Below are 22,569 nucleotides of genomic sequence, written 5' to 3'. Positions count from 1 at the left end.
TGATGACCAATCATAGGATCTGAAGACTTCTGAGTTCCATTTTTAACGTTGAAGCATTTGTCTATGATATTAAAAAAATTCTAGTTTCTAATTTAACCTGATGACTTGTTGAATAAAGTGCAGAAAAGTTATGTGCTTTTAAGTTAAATTTGAAGGCATACGGTGACTCCCATATATGAGTGGAACAAAAAATTGAATGGGACGTTAAACAGCATACAACCAATCAAACGACGATGAGTCAAATAATATGCCAATCTCAAGTCAGGTACATTGGCATGTACATACAGATCTACGTGTGAAAAGAATTTTGAAAGAAGTTTTTCTTCAAATGTCTACATATAGGCCTCACAAAATAACGGGTAATGAAAATTTATCATTGGATCAGATTCATAGACATGATGCAAACAAATGAATGTCTTATATTAATTAGAGCTAGCTTAATCTGCTTTATTTACAGGTATACTTTATATGAAGCAAAAAAAAAAAAAAAATAATTGTATGTACGACCTACACAATGGAAATATAATGTTGCATACATTAAACAGACCAAAAAAAAAAAAAAAAAAAAAAAAAAAAAATCCCTCCTCCTCCCTCTCTTTCTCTGTGTGTGTGCAATTTGCTGTACTTATTGGTGATCTATTCATTATTTTTAAAATGATATAAAGCTTTCCTTGAGGATGCAGCCAATCACATGTACATTTCCTGATCAATGTCCCAAAGATTCATGATAATTTTTGTAAAAAAGAATCGTGTCCGGACAATATTACTTTAGGAGTAAATGTGGGCTAGAGAAGCTTTTAATGTAAAGGCATTATCTAATAAATAAGAGTAAATGTGGGCTAGAGAAGCTTCCACTGTAAAGACTTTATCTAATAAATAAGAGTAAATGTGGGCTAGAGAAGCTTCCAATGTAAAGACTTTATCTAATAAATAAGAGTAAATGTGGGCTAGAGAAGCTTCCAATGTAAAGACTTTATCTAATAAATAAGAGTAAATGTGGGCTAGAGAAGCTTCCAATGTAAAGACTTTATCTAATAAATAAGAGTAAATGTGGGCTAGAGAAGCTTTTAATGTAAAGGCTTTATCTGATAAATAAGCTTTGAAATACAAATCGGAAATCATTATGCTCTTCGCAACCCAAAATATCTCCAAAACAGGTGAATGATTATCGATACATGATGACAACGGCTCTCTTTCAAGGGTGCTGGATTTTCTATTGCTGCTGCAATAGCCATTCCAGGATGAGAGCGTCCGTTTGATGCAGAAATAACAGCATATGAATTGAACATTTATCATTAAAAATTCTTTGTTTAAATCCAAGACTTAAAAACTACCGTAAGGTCTGTGAAAGTTTGAAAAAGTGATTTGTTTGAAAATTTAATGTTATATATTCGGAAAATACACCAAAGGGAAACATGAAATTCTGAACAAGATTCTGAACTTTATAAACAGTTTAACATTTCATTTCATTTATTTTCTTTCTTTCTTTCTTTATTTATTTTTTTTTAGTTTTATGGGTTTTTTTTTTGGTTTGTATAAGTTTACTTTTATTAAATTTGGTTCCAATTAAGTTTTTATTGTTTCCTTGATTTATTCGGTTTTAAAATGTTTTTGTGACGTCATTCTAGAGCGACTGACAAGTAAAAAAAATGCAAAATAGGCATGATATTAGGATCAGGGGATAAAAGGTACCTAACATCGTGAACTGAGGGTCCATATGAAATTCATATAAACTGCATTGAGTCATTAATGCTTAAAGGTAATTGGTAAAAAAAAAAAAAAAACTGAAATCATCATATCATATATGCTGTTTAACATTTTTCTGTTTTCTCTAAAGAGGATCCTTATAAATGTTATCATATTAGATTCAAGCAATAGTGAAGGATACTAACGTTTGCGTCGATTATCGAATATTAAAATAAATGTAAAATCTTTGGCAGGATTAATCATTTAGACAGAGAAGAAAACATGGACGTATTTTGCCTCATTAAAAATGGACTTTTTAAGAAAACCACACTTAAACTTTAGTATCCTGAACACGGATATCTCGAATACCATGGATATATTGAAGTGATAAGGAGTCCAAAGCACATATTTTCTAAACATTTCGAACCCTAGAATATTTCTTTTTTAGAACGATGATGCAATAGTAAACTATTTGGCCATATCCGAATTCCACACAGAAGAACAATTAATTGTTCCAGTTGAGACTGGAAGATTGTGTGGAGTACCCAAAATCATGGACCTTGTATCTGTTTTAAGGGAAAAAAAGCAGATGGGTATCACTCTAGAACGTCAATTATTCAGAATACCGGAAAAAGTATCGATTTGAAACATATTGAAATAAATCAAATTTTTCACAATTTCTCGAAATTAGTGTCAACTGATGATTTAAATGTATTGATCTATTGTGTATAAATATATCTAAAGGATAGGAACAAGTCCCATCGAAATTAAGAGGTTTGATTGCATATAAATTTCAGGTTATCCCCTCTAAATAGCTTTAAAACAAATGATACGAACACTTACTATTTTTAAGGAGGATCTCTTCATATAAAATGTTTTAATGATATTTTTGAGAGCATGTCTTTCTTATATTAGAAAATATATCCAATAAAATTAAGCTCCGTAGAATTTACTTTTTAATTTATCCAGTATAATTTGTGGAAACCCCTTATTTTAATATTTTTAAAAACCATATGCTTTAAAATTCGTATGAAGGATCAATATTATAATAAAAACTTGAAATCCACATCAACAGACTTCAGAATAATCAAAATATACATGATTTTTATTTCAATCCACAAACCCCCCCCAAAAAAACAACAACAACAACAACAAAAACAACAACAACAAAAAAATCGTAACATCACAAAAAAGACTGGCTGAAAACATTTACACTTAATTAATTCATTTGTCATTATAAGGACCTAGTTAGAAAATACAATTTTTCAATTGCTCGTCTTCCATATCAATTATACACTTTGTTTTTACACAATGTTTATCAATAAAGGAGGCTTTGACTGGACAACAGAGCATGCTTACTCCTGCTAGACACCTGATCCTTCCTCATAAGTTTCCAGGGTCCTTGTTTTATGCCCTGTTTACAGATTTGTATTGTTGAGTATTCAGTTTAGATCGACCACTGATTGTTTTCTTCCCCATTTTTTTTTTTATTTGACAATGTTTTAAGATTTTAAATAAGACAGATAATAAGGTGTTGCTGACTGATTTTTAAGGCTTAAAAGTATAAACAAAAGTCGAAACACTTGAAGAAAAAATCTATATATTATTGTCAAATAAGATAGTTGTCCTTGTGACCTTTAAATATTTAAATTTTAATTTTATTAGGAGATGGAAATCTTCATCTAATGAAGAAAATAATTTTAAAAGTTCGATAATTTAAGGATAGCTAATTCAGAAACACATAACACTGAATTAATATTAGACATGCTATAGACATGAACTTTGCATTAAATAGAAGCAAACTTTCATTTTAATATTTGGATTTGCAAAGTAAACATGTATGGTAATCTACATAGGATTCAACAAATCAATATTCTAATGAATGAAACATACGGAGTACGTAACAGTTAGCCAATCACTTTTGGGTAACTGATATATGTTTTGATATTTACATTTGGCGTTTGGTATACCATATTGCAAATTCTTACAGGAACGCAGCAACGCAGCAAGTATTTTAAATACAAATTACGATATGGGCGCTCTTTGGGCTATCTATTTAATTTTTGTCTTCTTTGCGGTGTCTCAGTCTACCATTATTTCGCGGAATTATACTGCAAAACTGGAAATGGATGATAAGAAATCAAATGACGATCTTTTAGGAGAATACAATTCTACATCAGTGAGAGAGTGTGCAGCGCTCTGTCAAAGGGAGTGTAGTTTCTATGGATTTAATCCTCAGATGAAGAAATGTCGTGCCCACAAGAAAATTTTCACGTCGTCGATGTCTCATGAGGGGGGCTGGAAATATTATTCCCATGACTGTATGTATAATTGTATTTTTTTTTTCGTTTGCCACAATTCACATAAACATCATTCGTTTTTATCGCTCAACATTATTTAATCTAAATAATAGTCCTGTCTATTTACTTATTTATTCTAATTAATCTTATTTTGAATGAAAACTGAATTTGAAATTGAAGAAATTATTTTTTTTTTATGTATGTTTACATTTTGTTAGTATTATCTTTGATAAAAATTTTGAACTTCTACTGTGAAGGAAATACTAATGAAAAAAATAATATCAGAGCTTACACTGTGACAATACAGAAATGAACTTCATTTTAAGCATCATAACATTATACCACTTTTAATCATAAGAAAGTTTTTTTTTTTTTTATAATTTACTAAAAAATAAAAAGAGGATGCTCTTCAAGCTTTAGTAACTCTAAATTATTATCTCGCAATAACTGTTCTGAAAGCTGAGATGGGAACCCTGCGCCATTGACTACTAAGCATTCTCTGCCATCCGGTATTTTTTATAAGAAATTATAGATTAAAGACTTGACAAATTTGTGAAACTTAAATAATGTTTAGTAATGAGGAGCGGTTTAACATAATCTACATTGTGGTTAACAACTTCAGCAATTAACCTTAATCATTCTTACAGGTATTATGTATCCTCTTGCTACCTGTGTATATATTTGATTAATCTTATCAGGATAAATCGTTCATTGGTGATAAGAATTTTTATTTTTCTTATTTGTTCACCTTATACTTCCAGCCTCAAATCACTGTTCCCTCTTCTCAACACTTTCCTAGTGAAGTAGAAATGGATAGGCCTCTGCATGACCGTATAAATATATTTAATAAATCTTTTTTTTTAAGTAAATAAATCATACATAAATAAACGTACCACCAAGTCACCCAGCCGAGGAGACTGAAGCAATCAATTTTTTGGTGGCAGGCCATACATGTAGTATAATGTCAACGCAGAAAAAAATAGGGAAAATAAAGATGAGAGTTTATACAATTTCAAATAGTAAGGAAAAAATGGGGGGTTGTTTTTCAATAAATGCTTAATATAAGTTATAGACTAAACTGAAAATTAAAGGAAAAAGCGGTGGGATAAAAATCTTTTGAAATTTTTAATATATACTGCGATTCTGGTAACTCAGCGTTAAACAATAATGTAGATTTTATAAAAGCATACTAGTATACCGCTGAAACCTCAACAAATGATTCTATCATTGTAGATTGTCAGTTTATTTTTCTGCTTTAGTTATTCCCATAGATTGTAAGGATCTTTATAAAGATGGTCACACTAATTCAGGAGTGTATGAAATTTATCCCTATGGAACCATTACCAGTCCTGTGAGAGTTTACTGTGATATGGTAACAATGGGCGGAGGATGGACAGTATGTACTTTATTTCAAAATTAGGGTGGATTATATAATTCATATTTAGTGATTCCGTTGTTCAAAAGAATAAAGAATAATAAAATATGAATATTTTTAGTTTATATCATAATATATTGATCATACAATTGTTTGAAACAATGAATTGTATTGCTATACATTTTCTTCACTTTGAAAGGCAATCCAAAAACGCGTAAACGGATCTCTGAGTTTTGACAGGAGTTGGACAGATTATAAAAATGGTTTCGGTTCACCTGAACAGGATGTCTGGGTTGGTAAGTGTAAATCACTATCAAATAAGGACTTTCATCTGCTTCAAAATTTTCCAAAATTGCTGTACTGTGCCAAATAAAAAATGGAATCGCATCAAACATCTAATTGTAAGTCTGGATTATATGTTCATGACAATACTCACACATCAGGTTTAATTACAATCTGAAATAAAAAAGAAAACAAATGAGAGCGAGAGGATTACATCACTCAGCGGCATGGTCTTTGAAAGATACCAAATTTAGCATCAATGTCTACAGCTTAGGAAAATAATTTGATATTTCATTAATGTATATTCATATTTAAAATAGAATTATTGTATTCCAATAGACTTTACAGTTGATTTCAAATATACCTAAATGCAGGAAATGACGTAATACATCAGTTAACAAAAGAAAAGAACCCATTCCTTTATGTGTCCATCACTGTACAGAATGGTACAACGCTGTATGAAATGTACGATCGATTCTCTGTTTCCAATGAAACAGAGAAATATCAACTCTTTCTAGCAGGACCTGCCACGGGAACCTTAGGTATGTGTAATTAAGTTAAGTTCTTAAAATTAGTTACGAATCAAGTATAAAATTATATACTTCTATGCATAGACCAATTATTAAGTTGTTGAAAAAATATACAGATATATTTTTTTCTAATATTCCATAAACGTCTTTAATTCCAAGATTTTAATATTTCACGATATCATTCGTAGATATAATTTACGAATTTTTTTTTTTTTATTTTTTTATTTTTTTTTTCAATTATCCACATTTTGAACTACTACGGAATAGGAAATTACAGCACGTAATTGATATATAATGTGACATGTTCTCGAAAGCTCAATGTTTAAAGAAAATGATTTGAGCCGTAACATAGTCAAATAAAAAAAAATCAAATTCAAAAAATCGCAACGCATTACACTTTTACAATACCTATTCTATATTAAATGAAAATCTAATATTTTAAAACATTTACAGGTACATCATTTCTTACCTTTTTATTATTTTGAATGATTTGCTTCGTATTGCATTTTATACATTTTAAAGGCAAAGTCTCTATTATTACAATTATTTTATTTATTTTTTTTAATCATACTTTAAAAGTGTAACACGCCTGGAGTTTATTGTTCCATTAGAAAGGATGCTTTATAAATTGCACAGCGTTTTGTATTTTGTATTGTATTTTTAATAAACATTATCGCTATTTACAGAAGACAGCACGAGAAGTCGTCTATCTTAGATGTACTTCAGTATTATTGACAATAAAATTAATGTAATATATTGATATTCCACATGTATTTTGCTTATAAAGTGTGAGAAAAGATACGGCATTCAAAACACCATAGAATGGACAGGGGGTCATAAGGTTACAGTATGCGTTTTATTTTGTCGTCACAAACGTTGAACGCCGTGGAAATGCTACGTAATAAGTGAAAATCAAAATCAAAATTCTGGCTAACATTGAACAGAATCTGTTGCAATGTCTCTTCCATTAATTACAACTTACCCTAGGGATAATACAGGGAATTTGAAATCTAAATCAAATTCACAGTCAAGGCAAGGAGTAAAAAATGTAAATATAAGCGATAAAGCTCGTTACTCAATTCGTTTGCACATACTGCTGCAGTTATGAGACTATATCCTGCATAAAATAATGAATCACTGCTTAAATCAATCAATCAATGATCTCTGTGATGTATTTTCTCTACAGGTGACAGTATGTTAAACACGGTGAGTTCTGTCGGTGATCTGTCAGGGATGTCATTCAGCACACCAGAGAGAGATAATGACGGGAGTAGTGGTAACTGTGCTGCTGTCAGTATCGTGAGAGGAGGCTGGTGGTTTAACTTCTGTTACTTCGCCTTCCTTAACGGTCAATGGTCCCCGGCAGAATGGTGGAGACCTTGGCATCCTACAGTAGAGTGGGGGACAAATGTGAGGCAGACCATAATGTTAATAAGACGTCACTAGGTATACAACACTAAAACTTAAAACCCGTATTTACTCTTTGATATTTCCTTGAACATTTTAAACGGTTATTAGAAAATTTGTATGAGGTATAAAACATACCCTTCTTTTTTTCTGAAACATTATTTAATTCTTTTACTTTCTTTCATAAAACATTATTTAATTCTTTTATTTTTTCATAAAACTTTATCTAATTCTTTTATTTTTTTAATAAAACAAACCCTTTTATTTTTCTTAAACATTATTTAATACTTTTATTATTTTCTTTTACTTACAACAGATGGACATTCAAAATTGAGAGACCAGGCCTCAAATTGACGACGACCAACAATCAGTCAGATAAAATATTTCTACTAAAAGAGACAATTTTTAAATTTATCATGGGATTCTATTCAATTTTTTTAGACAATGTTATATATTAAGAGAGAAAACTTGTGAAGGATTGTGTTTTGAAGGGGGTTTTGTGGTTGAACTATTTGCTGAAGCAATAATGTTTTATCAATTTTCCTTACCAAATGTACCCAGTTAAAGCTGTACATAATATGTGTTGTAATAAATTGGAAATTAGAAATATTTTGTTCTTATTTACGAACACTGCCACATGAAGATGCCTTGACGGATAATTAAGATAAAAATTGCTCTATTATTAAACGTATTACAGTGGGAACTGTTTTCTCCGACAGCTGTACAATCCGTGAATTCCGACATTGAATTTCATTTCTAATAATTTCTATTATCTTTACACTGTGTAATCTCACATCATGTTTATTTTCTCCAAGTGCATGTCGGATAAAACAGGTTTCATTGTATTAAAGATATTTCATAACCTAATCATAATTAGTTACATTGGATGTTCATGTACCGCAGTACAATATATCCAGGATTATGCTTCTTAAAAGAGATATCCCCCATTTTTTTTCCATGCATGCAGTATTTTGAATAGATGAGCAGACATATTCCATTATATACTTAATATACTTTATTTAAAAAAAAAGAATAAAAATTAGAGTTTTCCGCTCTTGAATGTACAAGATCCGTCATCGAAGACATATAGAAACTGTAATTTTTAGTCGAGTTGGAACGCAGATAGATATATTTACATTTCACAAGTACTTTGGTTATAACATGTGTTGACAGCTACCCATTCAAAACACTGTAACAAAGACGGGGACGAAAAAAGTTATAGTATGCAATTTATTTTGTTGTCAGAAAAGTTCAACGCCGTACAAGTGCAATGTCATAAGCGAAAATAAAAATTCACGTTTACTTCCATTAATTGTAATTTACCCGAGGAATAATACAAATATTTTTAAAAAAGAAGCAAAGCAAGGAGTTAAAAAAAAAAGTATATATAAGCATCGAATCATTATTTTTTGAAAGATGTAGTCTCGAATCTCCAACGGTGTGTGGAAACAAATTTTCATAAGTCGCTAGCGCACGTTTCTCATTTTGTTTGCACACACCGCTAATATTATGGGACAACATCTTTAAAAAAAAATGATTAAATGCTTAAGTGTGTGTTGAGACAATTCATTCTCTATTATGCGGTGTATGGACTATGATACATATATCCAAAAATTTTATAAACTGCTGTTTGGTACTTGTCGTCCAGTAAAGAATAAAAGTTTTTAGGAGCTGATGTTAAAACAACAAAATTTCGGGGAAACAATGATGCCCTCGTATGGCGGCATATAGCAAAGGTTGTCATTTGCAAGTCAAACTCTGAGGTCAAGGTCAAGAGATCATCATTTTTGGTACTCAAAAAATGGTCTTGTCACAATGAGTTCATCTTTGAAATCTAAAAGCTATAAAAGCACCAACAGTTCAATAATTATGGCCAAAATTAAAGATTTTCAAAAGTAAGTCAAAACTTGTCAAGGCCAAAGGACCAAAACTAATAGTACACAATTGAAATTCAGAAGAAAAACACAGGTGAAATATGGGAGGTTTAGAATCAGCCATTAAAAAGTTGTGATCGAAGATTTTAAAAGTAGGTCAAAGTCTGAGGTATTCAAGAAAAGCTCTTGCCACAAGAAATAAAGCGGTGAAATATTAAAGCCCTAGCACTAACCATTCAGATATTACGGCCAAGGTTAAAGATTTTCAAATGTAGGTCAAACTCATAAGATCAACGTCAAATGGTCAATATTGTTGGTACCCAAGATGGGGTCTTGTCAAAAGAAATGAACACGTGGAGCATGCAATTATCTGATTTAACCGTTCAATAGATATGACCAAGGTTAACATTTGGTAATTTTTTTTAAGTGTGTCAAACTCCAAGATCAAGTTTAAAAGGTCATCTATATTTACACCCTAGGAAAGGTCTTTTCGCATGGAATACACCTGAAAGGATTGAAAACCATTCTTTAACCAATCAAAAATTATGGGTAAGGTTAATGTTATTATTTTACTGACTAACAGACAAACAGATACACTGACAGACAGACAGAAAAACAGACGGGCGGTCAGAGCAAAATATATCTGGTCCCGAATCTTCGATTACGGGTGCATAAACTTTATAATAACACTTGGTGTTAGGTATTTTTTTCTACCTATGGAAAAAAGAGATCGGAATGTAAGTTTCCCTGAAGAAGTGCGAAGATAACGAGACGCCACAATATGCATTCTGTCTACAAGCTATCCGAAGTTTATTTAAAAACTTGAGGATAAATCTCTCCCGAGAAGACAAATGTATTACATAAAATTTAGAAGATTCCATTCAATTATTAACATTTTTTTTTTTACTGACTAGTCTAACACTGCATTTTTCCAATGATAAAAATATAATGGTGGCAAAATTTTATTTTCATTTTAAAACAATGAAACATTACGTAATATAACACTCTTCCGGCTCCAAATAAAACGGTGAGTCCTCACAAATAAAGGGAAGTTTTAGTCCGTCTTCTCCTGTATATTACGTATAATTCCTTTCAGTAACCCCGCGCCACCTACCGTCGTTATGATTAGTCAAAAGGAGGCCAAAGATAGGATCAACTGTCGTCTCACCCTCGTCGTTTGGATTCCAGTTCTGATATGTCACAGGTGTCCAATTATCAAAAATTAGTCTTTCATTGTTAAATGTCAAAACATTTGCACAGAATTTCCAAAAACCCATTCAGATCAACTTCTGCAGAAAAAGGAAAGAAAATAATATCATTATTGATATACTGATTTCTGTGTCATAACATATAAACGTTCTAAACTCTATTTATATAATTTGTTTGTTGTTCTACACCCATACCCTTTAAAAACTTATAAATCGATAAAATTGAACTTATGTATCGAAAACCAACAGATGTTCAAAGGGAAAGTATCCCATTTTCGACCTAGGTAAAAAAGTACAATTTTCTGATACATGTAAGCATAAGCCAGTCTAGGCATAACTAAAATTCAATTTGAAGAACAAAGGAAAATAAGTATCGTTGAATGGTGTTTGAAACCATAACCAAGGTCTTTAAAATGGAAAAACAATTGAAAAATTACAAATTTCATACACTGCCGAGCTTGCAGGAAAGGCTCGGGCAGATGCGATTAATTTTAACACTATTTAAACTTTCAGAACGTTAACATCTCAATTATTTTCATTTCCAAATATTTTTCCTTAAGATACTTTGCAAATTAGAAAAAAGTTCCTATTCTCATGAACTACCGTGGTATGAGTTAGAATATTTTCATTGTGAAGTAATTGAAATAAAAAAAAATAAAGTGCAATTTTTTTTTTCAGAAATGATCGTTGAATGACAAAAATATGTGGTAAGTCATTAGAAAACAATGTAAATATAAGAAATGAATTTAATTTTTGAGAATCCATGGGGTTCATGAACTACAATGCTTCATGCCTGCATATTTATCATGAAGCGCGTTAGCCAGCGTGAAGCGTCCTAGTTCATGTCCTGATGAATTCTCAAAAATTAATTTCTTTTTTTAACTGATGATTTTAACATAGGTTCAACATTCATATATTGTGCTGACTTTTCTTTAACAAATCATCATATGGATCAAAACATTAGAATTTTCGATACAAATGATTGATTAAAGATTAAATTTTTCTTTTGTTGTAGTAATTTTAACAGCCTTTTTGATGTCAAACTTTTAGATGTTCTCCTTTAAAACATTCTTTTACAAACATTGTATATCGGGAATATATAGAATGTCCTGTGTGTTGATGAGATATTGTACTTTGTTTTGAATGATTCTTCAGATAATTTTACCTGCCATGGGTGATAGTCATCTTTCCGGTCTACAGTGTGAATAAGTCCTTCATAAACCCAGAGGATCGTGAACTTAGGTACGAAGGTCTCCGCCCATGCGCCCATTCCCGCCCCCGGAAGTGACGAAATTTTTATGGAGAATCCAGGTGGCGTAGTAAGGTTAGCTCGCTGATGTGGAAGGGAACCTAGAGGAATCTTACATGTACAAGATAATGTCAAGGACACGAAACATAGGTCAAGGACAGATAATTAAATAATTTTATGATGAGATATATGGAAATAACGAATAGTATTCGAGCTCATTTTGCTGTATTTACATCCACTGAATATCATCTCCTTTATTTCTTGAGAAAACTATTGCCGTTTTTCACACGGTAAACACCGCTAAGCATATCACCTCTACAGATTTCTTGAGAAGTGGCTGTTCCATCAATGAAACATACAATGGCGTACATACCAATAATACACAATTCCATCTATTTAATTCTACTTTAAATGATTATTTGTACAACTATAAATATAAACAATAAAACGTACGTCTTTTTTTGTTTGTTAGTAGGGGAATTAACGTTGCAGCTATTGCAGAAAAAAATTACGATTACGCTGGTAATGCATTTTCTCTGCAACAGCTGCAACATTATTTCCCGTACTAACAACCAAAGAAAGCATTTTATTGTTTAAGTACATACCTTTGCATTAGGAATGTGTCTATATTTAGAACTTTTTACACCGTGTTTAATGTAATCTGCACAAACTGCAAAGAAAAACAAAATTGTACCAAGACTGTCCTAGGTATGCAAAGCATAACATTTTCATTCGAAATGTATTATCCTGATAAAAATGTGTTAATAACATCGGTTTTGTTAATACCATAACAAGTCTCTTGCTAATAAAGCACTGATTTTTTTTTACATCAATGCTCTTTTTTTTTTTTAAATCAAGTGTGTATTAGCTAAACAGAATGGAGTTATTTTAAGAAAGTGATACTTTATTAATTCACCATGAAATTGATTAACTTGGATAGAAGTATCGAATTTTAAATTTGTGCACACGTTTTTGACAAATTAATTTAATAGAAAATACTATATGGAAAAGCATTCAAACATGTACATATACATTACCTTTGCATTAGAAACTCTTTATGATCAAAGAAAGAATTTTTTTGCGCGTGAGGTATGAAATGAAGGTCAGGTTAAATGAGGTGTGAAATAAAAAAAAAAGATAGGATGAGGTGTGAATGTAGTTTAGGTAGTGAAGTTTGAAAAGTAGATCGAGTAAAGCGATACGTGAAATGTGGTCAGGTGACGTGAAATGTAGTCAGGTGACGTGAAATGTAGTCAGGTGACGTGAAATGTAGTCAGGTGACGTAAAATGTAGTCAGGCGACGTGAAATGTAGTCAGGTGACGTGAAATTAATTTGGGTTCTCATGCGGAACATCAACAATTTATCATATCTTCAGAGACCAAATCTGCCAACAAACTGTTGGAATTTCGATGGGCACTAATTATGCTCCGTTACTCACAGGCACTTGGGGTATGCCCCCTCCCGTTTTTCCATTTTTTTTTCTTTTTGAATCTTTTTATTAGCCGACCTGTTTCTATATGAAGCAGAATTAAAACTTCTACATGAGAAGAAGAAAGCACTTGCTGTGGCCTTCAATTCGATATTCAGAAATATTGACGACGTATAATCAGTTAACAATAGTTACTTCCATTCATATGTCGACTCGATTTATCCCAGTGAACTTGAAATAAAAGAAGCCTGTCATATTTTTTTCATATTTAGAAAATATGGTGATAGCAGATAATACTCGATAAATAAGGAAATATGACGTTGTAAGAGCTAAGATCATCTCGTTTGTCATACAACAAGTTGTTAGTTGGCTGTTACAGTCAATCGTCAGTAGTCAGTAAAACGTTCAAGTAAAGCTGGTCATGTACTTTTAACGTTGTAAGAACAAATGAAACGTAATAATCAGTAACCATACAACACTATTTGAGATAAGCTTTAAATCTGAAGTATCACTTTCCCTCTATTGACTCTTCTTTGAGATAAGCTTTAAATCTGAAGTATCACTTTCCCTCTATTGACTCTTCTTTGAGATAAGCTTTAAATCTGAAGTATCACTTTCCCTCTACTGACTCTTCTTTGAGATAAGCTTTAAATCTGAAGTATCACTTTCCCTCTATTGACTCTTCTTTGAGATAAGCTTTAAATCTGAAGTATCACTTTCCCTCTATTGACTCTTCTTTGTAATAATCAGTAACCATACAACACTATTTGAGATAAGATTTAAATCTGAAGTATCACTTTCCCTCTATTGACTCTTCTTTGAGATAAGATTTAAATCTGAAGTATCACTTTCCCTCTATTGACTCTTCTTTGAGATAAGATTTAAATCTGAAGTATCACTTTCCCTCTATTGACTCTTCTTTGAGATAAGATTTAAATCTGAAGTATCACTTTCCCTCTATTGACTCTTCTTTGTAATAATCAGTAACCATGCAACACTATTTGAGATAAGCTTTAAATCTGAAGTATCACTTTCCCTCTATTGACTCTTCTTTGTAATAATCAGTAACCATACAACAATATTTGAGATAAGCTTTAAATCTGAAGTATCACTTTCCCTCTATTGACTCTTCTTTGAGATAAGCTTTAAATCTGAAGTATCACTTTCCCTCTATTGACTCTTCTTTGTAATAATCAGTAACCATACATCACTATTTGAGATAAGCTTTAAATCTGAAGTATCACTTTCCCTCTATTGACTCTTCTTTGCTTTTTAAAATTATTTTCCTTATAAAAATCTTATTTATGATTAAAATGTGCAGAAACTGACAGAAATGGCCAATTAACTAGATTCTTCTACAGAAACAATAGTAATTTATTCCAGTAAGAGTTATTTCCCTTTTCAGGCGGTCAATGAACCTTAATACTTACAGTTCTTCTTTTCAGTCTCAACATCCCATTCCCTCTGAGCAATCTTAAAAAGCTCCTGTGAATGCAATAGAATGATGTACGTTATATATGCTGGAAGGTATATTTAATTAAAAAAGCATTTTGCGAGGAATTGATGGAAACGCATGAATTTTGAATTTTGATCTTACAATAATTCAAAAATAAGTATTAATCTCTCTCTCTCTCTCTCGTTCTCTCTCACCTCTCTCTCTCTCATCTCTCTCTCGCACACACACAAATCTCTCTCTCTCTCTCTCTCTCTCTCTCTCTCTCTCTCTCTCTCTCACTTACATTTCTTTCTTGATATATGTTGAAAAAATTCATCTCTGAAATAAAAAGTTTTACTATTCTATTACCGTATATACTCGCCTATAAATCGGGAAGTATCAGTTTATGTACCGTATATACTCGCCTATAAGTCGGGTTATATCATTTATGTACCGTAAATACTCGCCTATAAGTCGGGTTATATCATTTTATGTACCGTATACACTCGCTTATAAGTCGGGTTATATCATTTTATGTACCGTATATACTCGCCTATAAGTCGGGTTATATCATTTCATGTACCGTATATACTCCTCGCGTATAAGTCGGGCTATATATTTTTATAATCCGGGTTATATATATTTTATATAATTTTAGAGAATTTGCCCCTAACCCATTTGTAAGTCAGGGTTAGGGTTATTTTTTTTTTTGGGGGGGGGGGGGCAATTTCTTTCAGATAAATGTTCTAGTGTCTTTACTCCTATTTTAGAGTATGTTTGAGTACGACATCGATATTTGATCATTAATGGACTATTTATCGTTGAGATAATTAAATTTGTAAAGACTTGTACGTGTATTCTTATTGAAACCTTAGATCTACCTATATGTTCTCACCTTTGTAATCAGTTATATAAATATATACCATGTTTCGTTTTCCAGAAAAAAATAAATATTTTTTTGACTCGCGTATAATTCGGAGATTGAGGTTTGGCCCAAACGTTACCTCTAACAAATCCGACTCATAGGCGAGTGTATATTACGGTATTTTATTTCCCTTAAATGACTTAAAGGCGACTGTATACGGTACTTTATATCCCTTATCCGACTTAGAGGCGAGTATATATGGCATTTTATTTCCCTTTCAATCAGAAAAAAGTGTAAATTGTTAGCTTAATTAGAACTGATTTTTTTTATAGGAATTGTTGCATTAACAACAATGTTTAACTACTCAAGATTTAACCATCAATCTGTCCTGAAATTGGATAATTTAAATTAACTGCAACAGATTAGACATCCCAAAAAATTTTTAAAAAAAAGAACGAAAAAATCCCTATAAACGAAGGTTTTTTTTTAGGGGGGTGGGGGTACATACATGGTAATTCAAACGTTGTATGGCGCAGCATACAATGCCCTCTGGTTGTTTGCCAAATAGTTTTTAAAATTAAGTTTATTTATTGTATATCGACTGGTTTTTTAAACAAATTTAAAAAACGCATAAAAAAAAAATATGGATGGGATTCTTTGATACAGACATTCAGAAATAAGCAAATTAAAAATAAATTCTATGTTGCCTATTTTTTTTAAACTTTAGTTAGATCCACTCCTTTGCTTACTTTCAATATATTTTGTGAGTACTTTCTCTTTCACTTCCGAGTCTAGTACGACCATGTGAGCTCCTTGCTGATGACAGATATCACTGGAATTTAACATGGACGTGGGTTCCTTATGGAAGGAGAAACACCATCCACTCACATTCACGAATCCCAGGGACCATTTCAAAACCTCTGAGGCGGAAAACCCAGGGGCACATGTCAAAGACTCCGAATCAATGGGGATCAAAACTGTTAAATGAAATATGTTTTTACAGATTTTACATATTAACCCTTAACGTGTCTCCGCCCTCACATTTTTTATATTTTCAAACTATATATAATTTTCATGTACTTCATTTTACAACAATAGGACGCGTTATTTAAAAAAAAAAATCCTCTGAAAATATGCTGCAATATCAACGATAACATTACTGTGTGGTACTCCAGAGGTACATGTACAATAAGGCCAAAGTTTTCTTTTTCTTTTGGTTTACGATTCCGCCGACCCTAATTTTCACCAATCATGAAAATTAAAAAAATGTCTTTTTCCCGACATATTTTTCCGGATTTTTCTCAGCTGAACTGGTGGGTTTTAAATTTTAGAATGCATCTTAATCAAATAAGCGCTTTTTGATATATGAGACCTCTACAAACATTTAGGTGACCGTAAATAAACACAAATGGTGGTTCTATCATGTAACAACTTGAAGGTAATTCCTCACTGAAAGCTATGACACACTTAAAGAACTTTTTCTGCATGGAAAAGTGAATAAAATCTTGGATGCGTGAACCTTTCTCCAATTGCAATGTCTCAATTGGCTAAATTCATACCGTGATATTGGAGAGTGACACGGATACACCTATAGATAATAGTTAGGCCAATTTGGTGTTGAGAGATACATGTTAGTTGAAGTAACGCTGACTGATATTTCACTGGATAAATTCAAATATGTATAAAATGTTAATTTAATGAAGTAAATTCAATTTACAAAAACGTCAATCACTTTTAATATTGTTAAGCAATTAAATTGTATTTTTCTTCAATCTAAATTTAACTTAAATTTGGACCCTTATTTTTAGTTTGTGGGGATACTGAGGTTTATATATAACACATCACATATCACTGAATAGTCCGAAATATCTGACGTTTTCCTGGCTTTTTTACAATTTTGATATTTTATGTGTCAGGAAAACGTCAGAACCGGAGCCATTACGAAAACTGGGAATTCGCCGCCTCCAAGAGTTGACGCATTTTATGTTCAGTAAGAGGCAGATCAAGTAATTTTTCCACAGTGAAATACGGATTTTATTATTGAACGGAGTATTATTTGCAAATCTGAGGTAGACCATTAATACAAATTTGAAACTTTTGTTTAGTGCCAATATTTAAAAACTATCGAGAGAATGTATTGAATTATTTCTACCGGTCTTTTTGTGTGTGTACAGGATATGCATGTTTCACGCCAAGGTGCCTCATTAAAATAAATAAATGAAGTACATAGTAAAGTCACACATATTTCGACTAGAGCCAAATAACTTGAAATTTAAACTAATAAAATGCGAAGTCTATCTAAAGCAGCAGCACTTTCCATACACTACAAGTTATATAGAGACAACTTTATATTGAAATTCTCATTTCTAACTACGGTATGCCCTCGCAATATTGAAATTTGTTTATGACCTACATACAGTACACATAACATACATTTATCACGTGACTGTCAAATAAAGTGACCAAACTAAATTCCGTACAGAGCGGGGTATACAATGTCATTTCAATTTAAATTAAAGTCATGTGATAATATAGTAGCTTTACAAAAAATTAATTTAGTTTAAAAAAGATATGTACTTATGCACGTTTATATTCCGTTGATTTCTCCATAATACACCTTAACAGTTCTGCGAAATTGATATATTGTAAGACATATAATCAAGAACCCGCTTTTACTTACACTTATCCACATTTTCATGAGTCCATGTTTGCTCTGCTAATAATTTGTTTTGTGATATGTGGAGATAACATTCATCAAGCTAAAAAGTCCAGAATGTTTCTTTTGCTGATTTTTTATGGATGCTTAAAGCCTCACTATTATATATAAATACTAATAAGAAAAGAAAATAAATTACGAATTAAAAAAATCTAAGACTCGACAAAAATATTCCATGTTTTTTTTAGAAAAAGAAAAAAAAAAGTTAGACGAAGCGTTTGCATAATGTAATAGAAATCATTTCAGATATTTATAGTAAAATCTATAAAAGTTGTTTTATTTTTTTTCATTTGTTGATAATTTCAATCTTTACAGGAAAATAATAGAGGAATTCATGTTTTAGAAGAAAACAAAAACAAAATTCAATTTAAAAAACTCCAGATTTCTAATTAATAAACAAGAAAAAGAAGCCTCTACATTTTGGAGGGAGGGGAGGGCTCTCTTTTTGATAATTTCTAAATGCTTCTTTAAGAGAGTTGAAACAAGATTTAGACGTATCTGGTTGTTAGCATGCCGTCGTTTTTATCATTCTATTTATTTTTTTGTTTTTATTTTTTTGTTACTGTACCTTGCAGGCCTTATAACTTATATGAAATGCACCGCCGTAAGACTCTAAACTAGTTGTAATATATTAGTAATTGAACAAATGCTTCCTTAAGAGTGTTGGGGTCTTATAGGTTTAAGAATGTCTTGTTTTAAGGATTCTGTGTTTTTTCACTATGTTTGATAACAATTAACTGCATGGTAGAGAGCAGAGGAATCAATAATAAATAGGACAAAAATTAAAATAAAAAACATAGAGACTTGAGCAAGTCTAAAACAGGTCTGTAAGACATTATACATCTACGCAGTCCAAATACTTGTATTAAATTAGCAATTGTTATTTGGTATTTAAAAAAATCATGTTGCATACATAGCGTGAATATCGATTTTCCATATAGTATTCATAGAAAAATTATGATCTAACTTCCAATGTTTACATCTTAAACAGATCAAACTTAATACATGTTTAAAGTTGTATCTATCGGATACAGGTAATATGATAAAAGTAATCCTAAATCATTATTCTTTAGAAATAGTGTGCTGTCTATGTCAAAAATAAAATACAATTGGTGCAATGCGTTAATACTAGATCATCAGGCCCGCCACTAGCAATGCATTAGCTACACGTGCACTTATTATGCAAGGTGGAGGTCGGTCTGATACGTTCAGAGACTACCAGTGTTAATTGTCATTATATATATATATATATATATATATATATATATATATATATATATATATATATATATATATATATATATATATATATATATATATATATATATATATATATATATATATATATATATATATATATATATATATATATATATATATATATATCCAAAATTGAAATAAAGTCTCAGTAATCGGATTACAATATTAAACAAATATAAAAAGAAAACACAAGAATCCTCCGTAAAGCTTTAGCGCTTTCATTAAAAATCTTCAGAAGCTTTACATTACAAAAATGTATACAACGGTAACATAGTAACAATGATTATGACGTTAAACTAAGCGGAACGTTTAATGTCTATATTGTGACGTCATAGATAAAATACTGCAATGATGATGAAAAAGTTCGGGAAAATCATAGGTAGTTTATAAGAGACTATTAAGTTTTGGCTTTAGAATACAAATAAAATGTTTTTCTTTTTCCCGTCTCTGGATATCACTGGCACATCTGAGTTTATAAAAAGGGAAAATGTTAAATCGTTTTTTTCCACAAGTTTCCAGGTGTGCACTTAACTGGATTTGTCTATATTCAGGTGTACTGATGTGTTGCTTATGTACACGTACACGGGCACGGAGACTGTTGCCAGTTTCACCAATATAATATTCTTTGCATCCAGGACATATGATGGCGTATATGACATCTTTCGTATCACATGACATGTTGGCATTAACTTTAAATTCACGCCCGTTAAAACTATAACTCGTCCCTTCTGTAATGTAGTCACATGTGCCGCAGCGAGGGTCCGTACACTTTGACACTGTATAATTATGGTCAGCGAATTGGGAGGAACAAAGTATTCTCTTAAGGTTTTTAGGCTGACGTTTACTGCTGATAAAACGACAGTTTTTGTATGTAGTTTTCGTTTGTTCATCCTCTCTAAGTAAGCTATTTAATTCATAAACAATTGAATTGATGTTTTTATTTCTCGGATTGTACGTGTGAACAAAGGGTATAGTTTCTCCGTCCTTCGCACGTCGTGTGTTTGAAAGTAATTGTGTTCTATCACACTCCTTGGCTTTCATAATACTATTATCTACCAGTTGCTCTGGGTATTTTTGGCTCAATAAATACAATTTTAATTCCTCCAAACGGATATCCCTCGTATTAATATTGCTCACAATGGTACAGATCCTTCTTGCGAGATTATATGGTATAGCCGTTTTAGTATGGTGGGGATGGCACGATCCGAAATGCAGATATTGGTGTGTATCTGTCGGCTTATAGTATATATCCGTATTTAACCTGGTATTATCTTTTGATATAAGAACATCGAGAAATGGCATTTGCGTATCATCTGTTTCCATCGTGAATTTGATATCCGAGTTAATTTGGTTTATTAGATCGTAAAACTCCGATAATTTGTCGACATCATCATCCCATAAGATAAAACAGTCGTTTTATCAGCAGTAAACGTCAGCCTAAAAACCTTAAGAGAATACTTTGTTCCTCCCAATTCGCTGACCATAATTATACAGTGTCAAAGTGTACGGACCCTCGCTGCGGCACATGTGACTACATTACAGAAGGGACGAGTTATAGTTTTAACGGGCGTGAATTTAAAGTTAATGCCAACATGTCATGTGATACGAAAGATGTCATATACGCCATCATATGTCCTGGATGCAAAGAATATTATATTGGTGAAACTGGCAACAGTCTCCGTGCCCGTGTACGTGTACATAAGCAACACATCAGTACACCTGAATATAGACAAATCCAGTTAAGTGCACACCTGGAAACTTGTGGAAAAAAACGATTTAACATTTTCCCTTTTTATAAACTCAGATGTGCCAGTGATATCCAGAGACGGGAAAAAGAAAAACATTTTATTTGTATTCTAAAGCCAAAACTTAATAGTCTCTTATAAACTACCTATGATTTTCCCGAACTTTTTCATCATCATTGCAGTATTTTATCTATGACGTCACAATATAGACATTAAACGTTCCGCTTAGTTTAACGTCATAATCATTGTTACTATGTTACCGTTGTATACATTTTTGTAATGTAAAGCTTCTGAAGATTTTTAATGAAAGCGCTAAAGCTTTACGGAGGATTCTTGTGTTTTCTTTTTATATTTGTTTAATATATATATATATATATATATATATATATATATATATATATATATATATATATATATATATATATATATATATAGATATATATATAGATATATAGATATATATAAGACTCAGTAAAATAAAAATGTGATTTGGTTTCGTTAAAATATGAAAAAAAACCCTTAATTTATTATGCTTAAGAACTTGCCTTCATGTTTATAATTGGAAGAAAAGATGTGTTCCGTAGATCGGAATCAGCTTATGCATAATATTTTATTTGGGAAGTTTTTCACTACAATACGGTTAGTGAGTACATCTGACCATGGTGGAATTCGGTAAAAGATCGAGTATTTTACCGGAATACAATAGTTATTGTTCTAACTTTTGGTAAAAAAAAAATTCGTTAAGTTCTGAGAAAATTATTTCTTTAATTAAAAAATGAATGTTTTTGATTTTTGATAAATGTGGTAAGATTTGGATTTTTGTACTATTTAAGGTCATACGACACGTTCCTCAAAAATATATATTTTTTCTCAAGATTCTGAGATCGAAATACTCCTACTTTAGGAAGTTCCCTCACAAAAAATCGATGTACATTACCAGGCATTTGTGCAAGACCCCGGACGATGATATTTCCTATATAATCCTACGCTGAAAACACTTGAACTGCTGATATCACAATTTTTGGCCTAAATGTTATGTTTTTTCAGACATTTTAAAAATTGTTTAGAAATCAAAATATAACGATAATAATTATAAATATTTTGGGTATATTATAAAGGAATGCTAAAACGGATATTCGAAGAACGTATCCTCTGACCTTAATAAGGCATTCCTGCACTTTGAAAAAAGTACTTTCATGTGAGAGAG

At 31.4% G+C, this 22,569-nt stretch overlaps 2 protein-coding genes across 2 annotated transcripts; one reads left to right on the top strand and one right to left on the bottom strand.

Annotated features, from left to right (window-relative positions):
- The first annotated feature begins 3,811 nt into the window (after window positions 1-3,811).
- LOC133198442 (microfibril-associated glycoprotein 4-like) lies at window positions 3,812-7,619 on the top strand. Its single transcript, XM_061334536.1, has 5 exons — window positions 3,812-4,007; window positions 5,246-5,382; window positions 5,561-5,657; window positions 6,018-6,185; window positions 7,360-7,619. The coding sequence occupies exons 1-5, from the start codon at window positions 3,812-3,814 to the stop codon at window positions 7,617-7,619; spliced, it is 858 nt and encodes a 285-aa protein (XP_061190520.1).
- Window positions 7,620-9,361: 1,742 nt separating this feature from the next.
- LOC133198441 (uncharacterized) lies at window positions 9,362-20,276 on the bottom strand. Its single transcript, XM_061334535.1, has 7 exons — window positions 20,150-20,276; window positions 16,391-16,618; window positions 15,081-15,115; window positions 14,772-14,826; window positions 12,517-12,581; window positions 11,828-12,022; window positions 9,362-9,421 (listed from the first exon to the last, which is right to left on the bottom strand). Exons 1-7 carry the CDS (start codon window positions 20,274-20,276, stop codon window positions 9,362-9,364), a joined length of 765 nt encoding a protein of 254 aa, XP_061190519.1.
- Between the last annotated feature and the right edge of the window lie 2,293 nt (window positions 20,277-22,569).

This window comes from Saccostrea echinata, unplaced genomic scaffold, assembly GCF_033153115.1.
Source record: "Saccostrea echinata isolate AGI-Se365-2 ecotype Australia unplaced genomic scaffold, CSIRO_AGI_Sech_v1 ptg000033l, whole genome shotgun sequence".
NCBI classification, from domain to species: Eukaryota; Metazoa; Mollusca; class Bivalvia; order Ostreida; family Ostreidae; genus Saccostrea; species Saccostrea echinata.
This window is presented reverse-complemented; position numbering and strand designations above follow the sequence as displayed.

Coding starts and splice junctions, on each gene's coding strand:
- LOC133198441 (XM_061334535.1), bottom strand. CDS start 20,276: ATGTCATATACGCCATCATATGTCCTGGATGCAAAGAATATTATATTG. Junction 16,619..20,149: donor CCTGAATATAGACAAATCCA/GTTAAGTGCACA, acceptor TTCATTTAACAG/TTTTGATCCCCATTGATTCG. Junction 12,582..14,771: donor TGAGACTGAAAAGAAGAACT/GTAAGTATTAAG, acceptor TTTTCTTTGCAG/TTTGTGCAGATTACATTAAA.
- LOC133198442 (XM_061334536.1), top strand. CDS start 3,812: ATGGATGATAAGAAATCAAATGACGATCTTTTAGGAGAATACAATTCT. Junction 5,658..6,017: donor TGAACAGGATGTCTGGGTTG/GTAAGTGTAAAT, acceptor ACCTAAATGCAG/GAAATGACGTAATACATCAG. Junction 6,186..7,359: donor ACCTGCCACGGGAACCTTAG/GTATGTGTAATT, acceptor TTTTCTCTACAG/GTGACAGTATGTTAAACACG.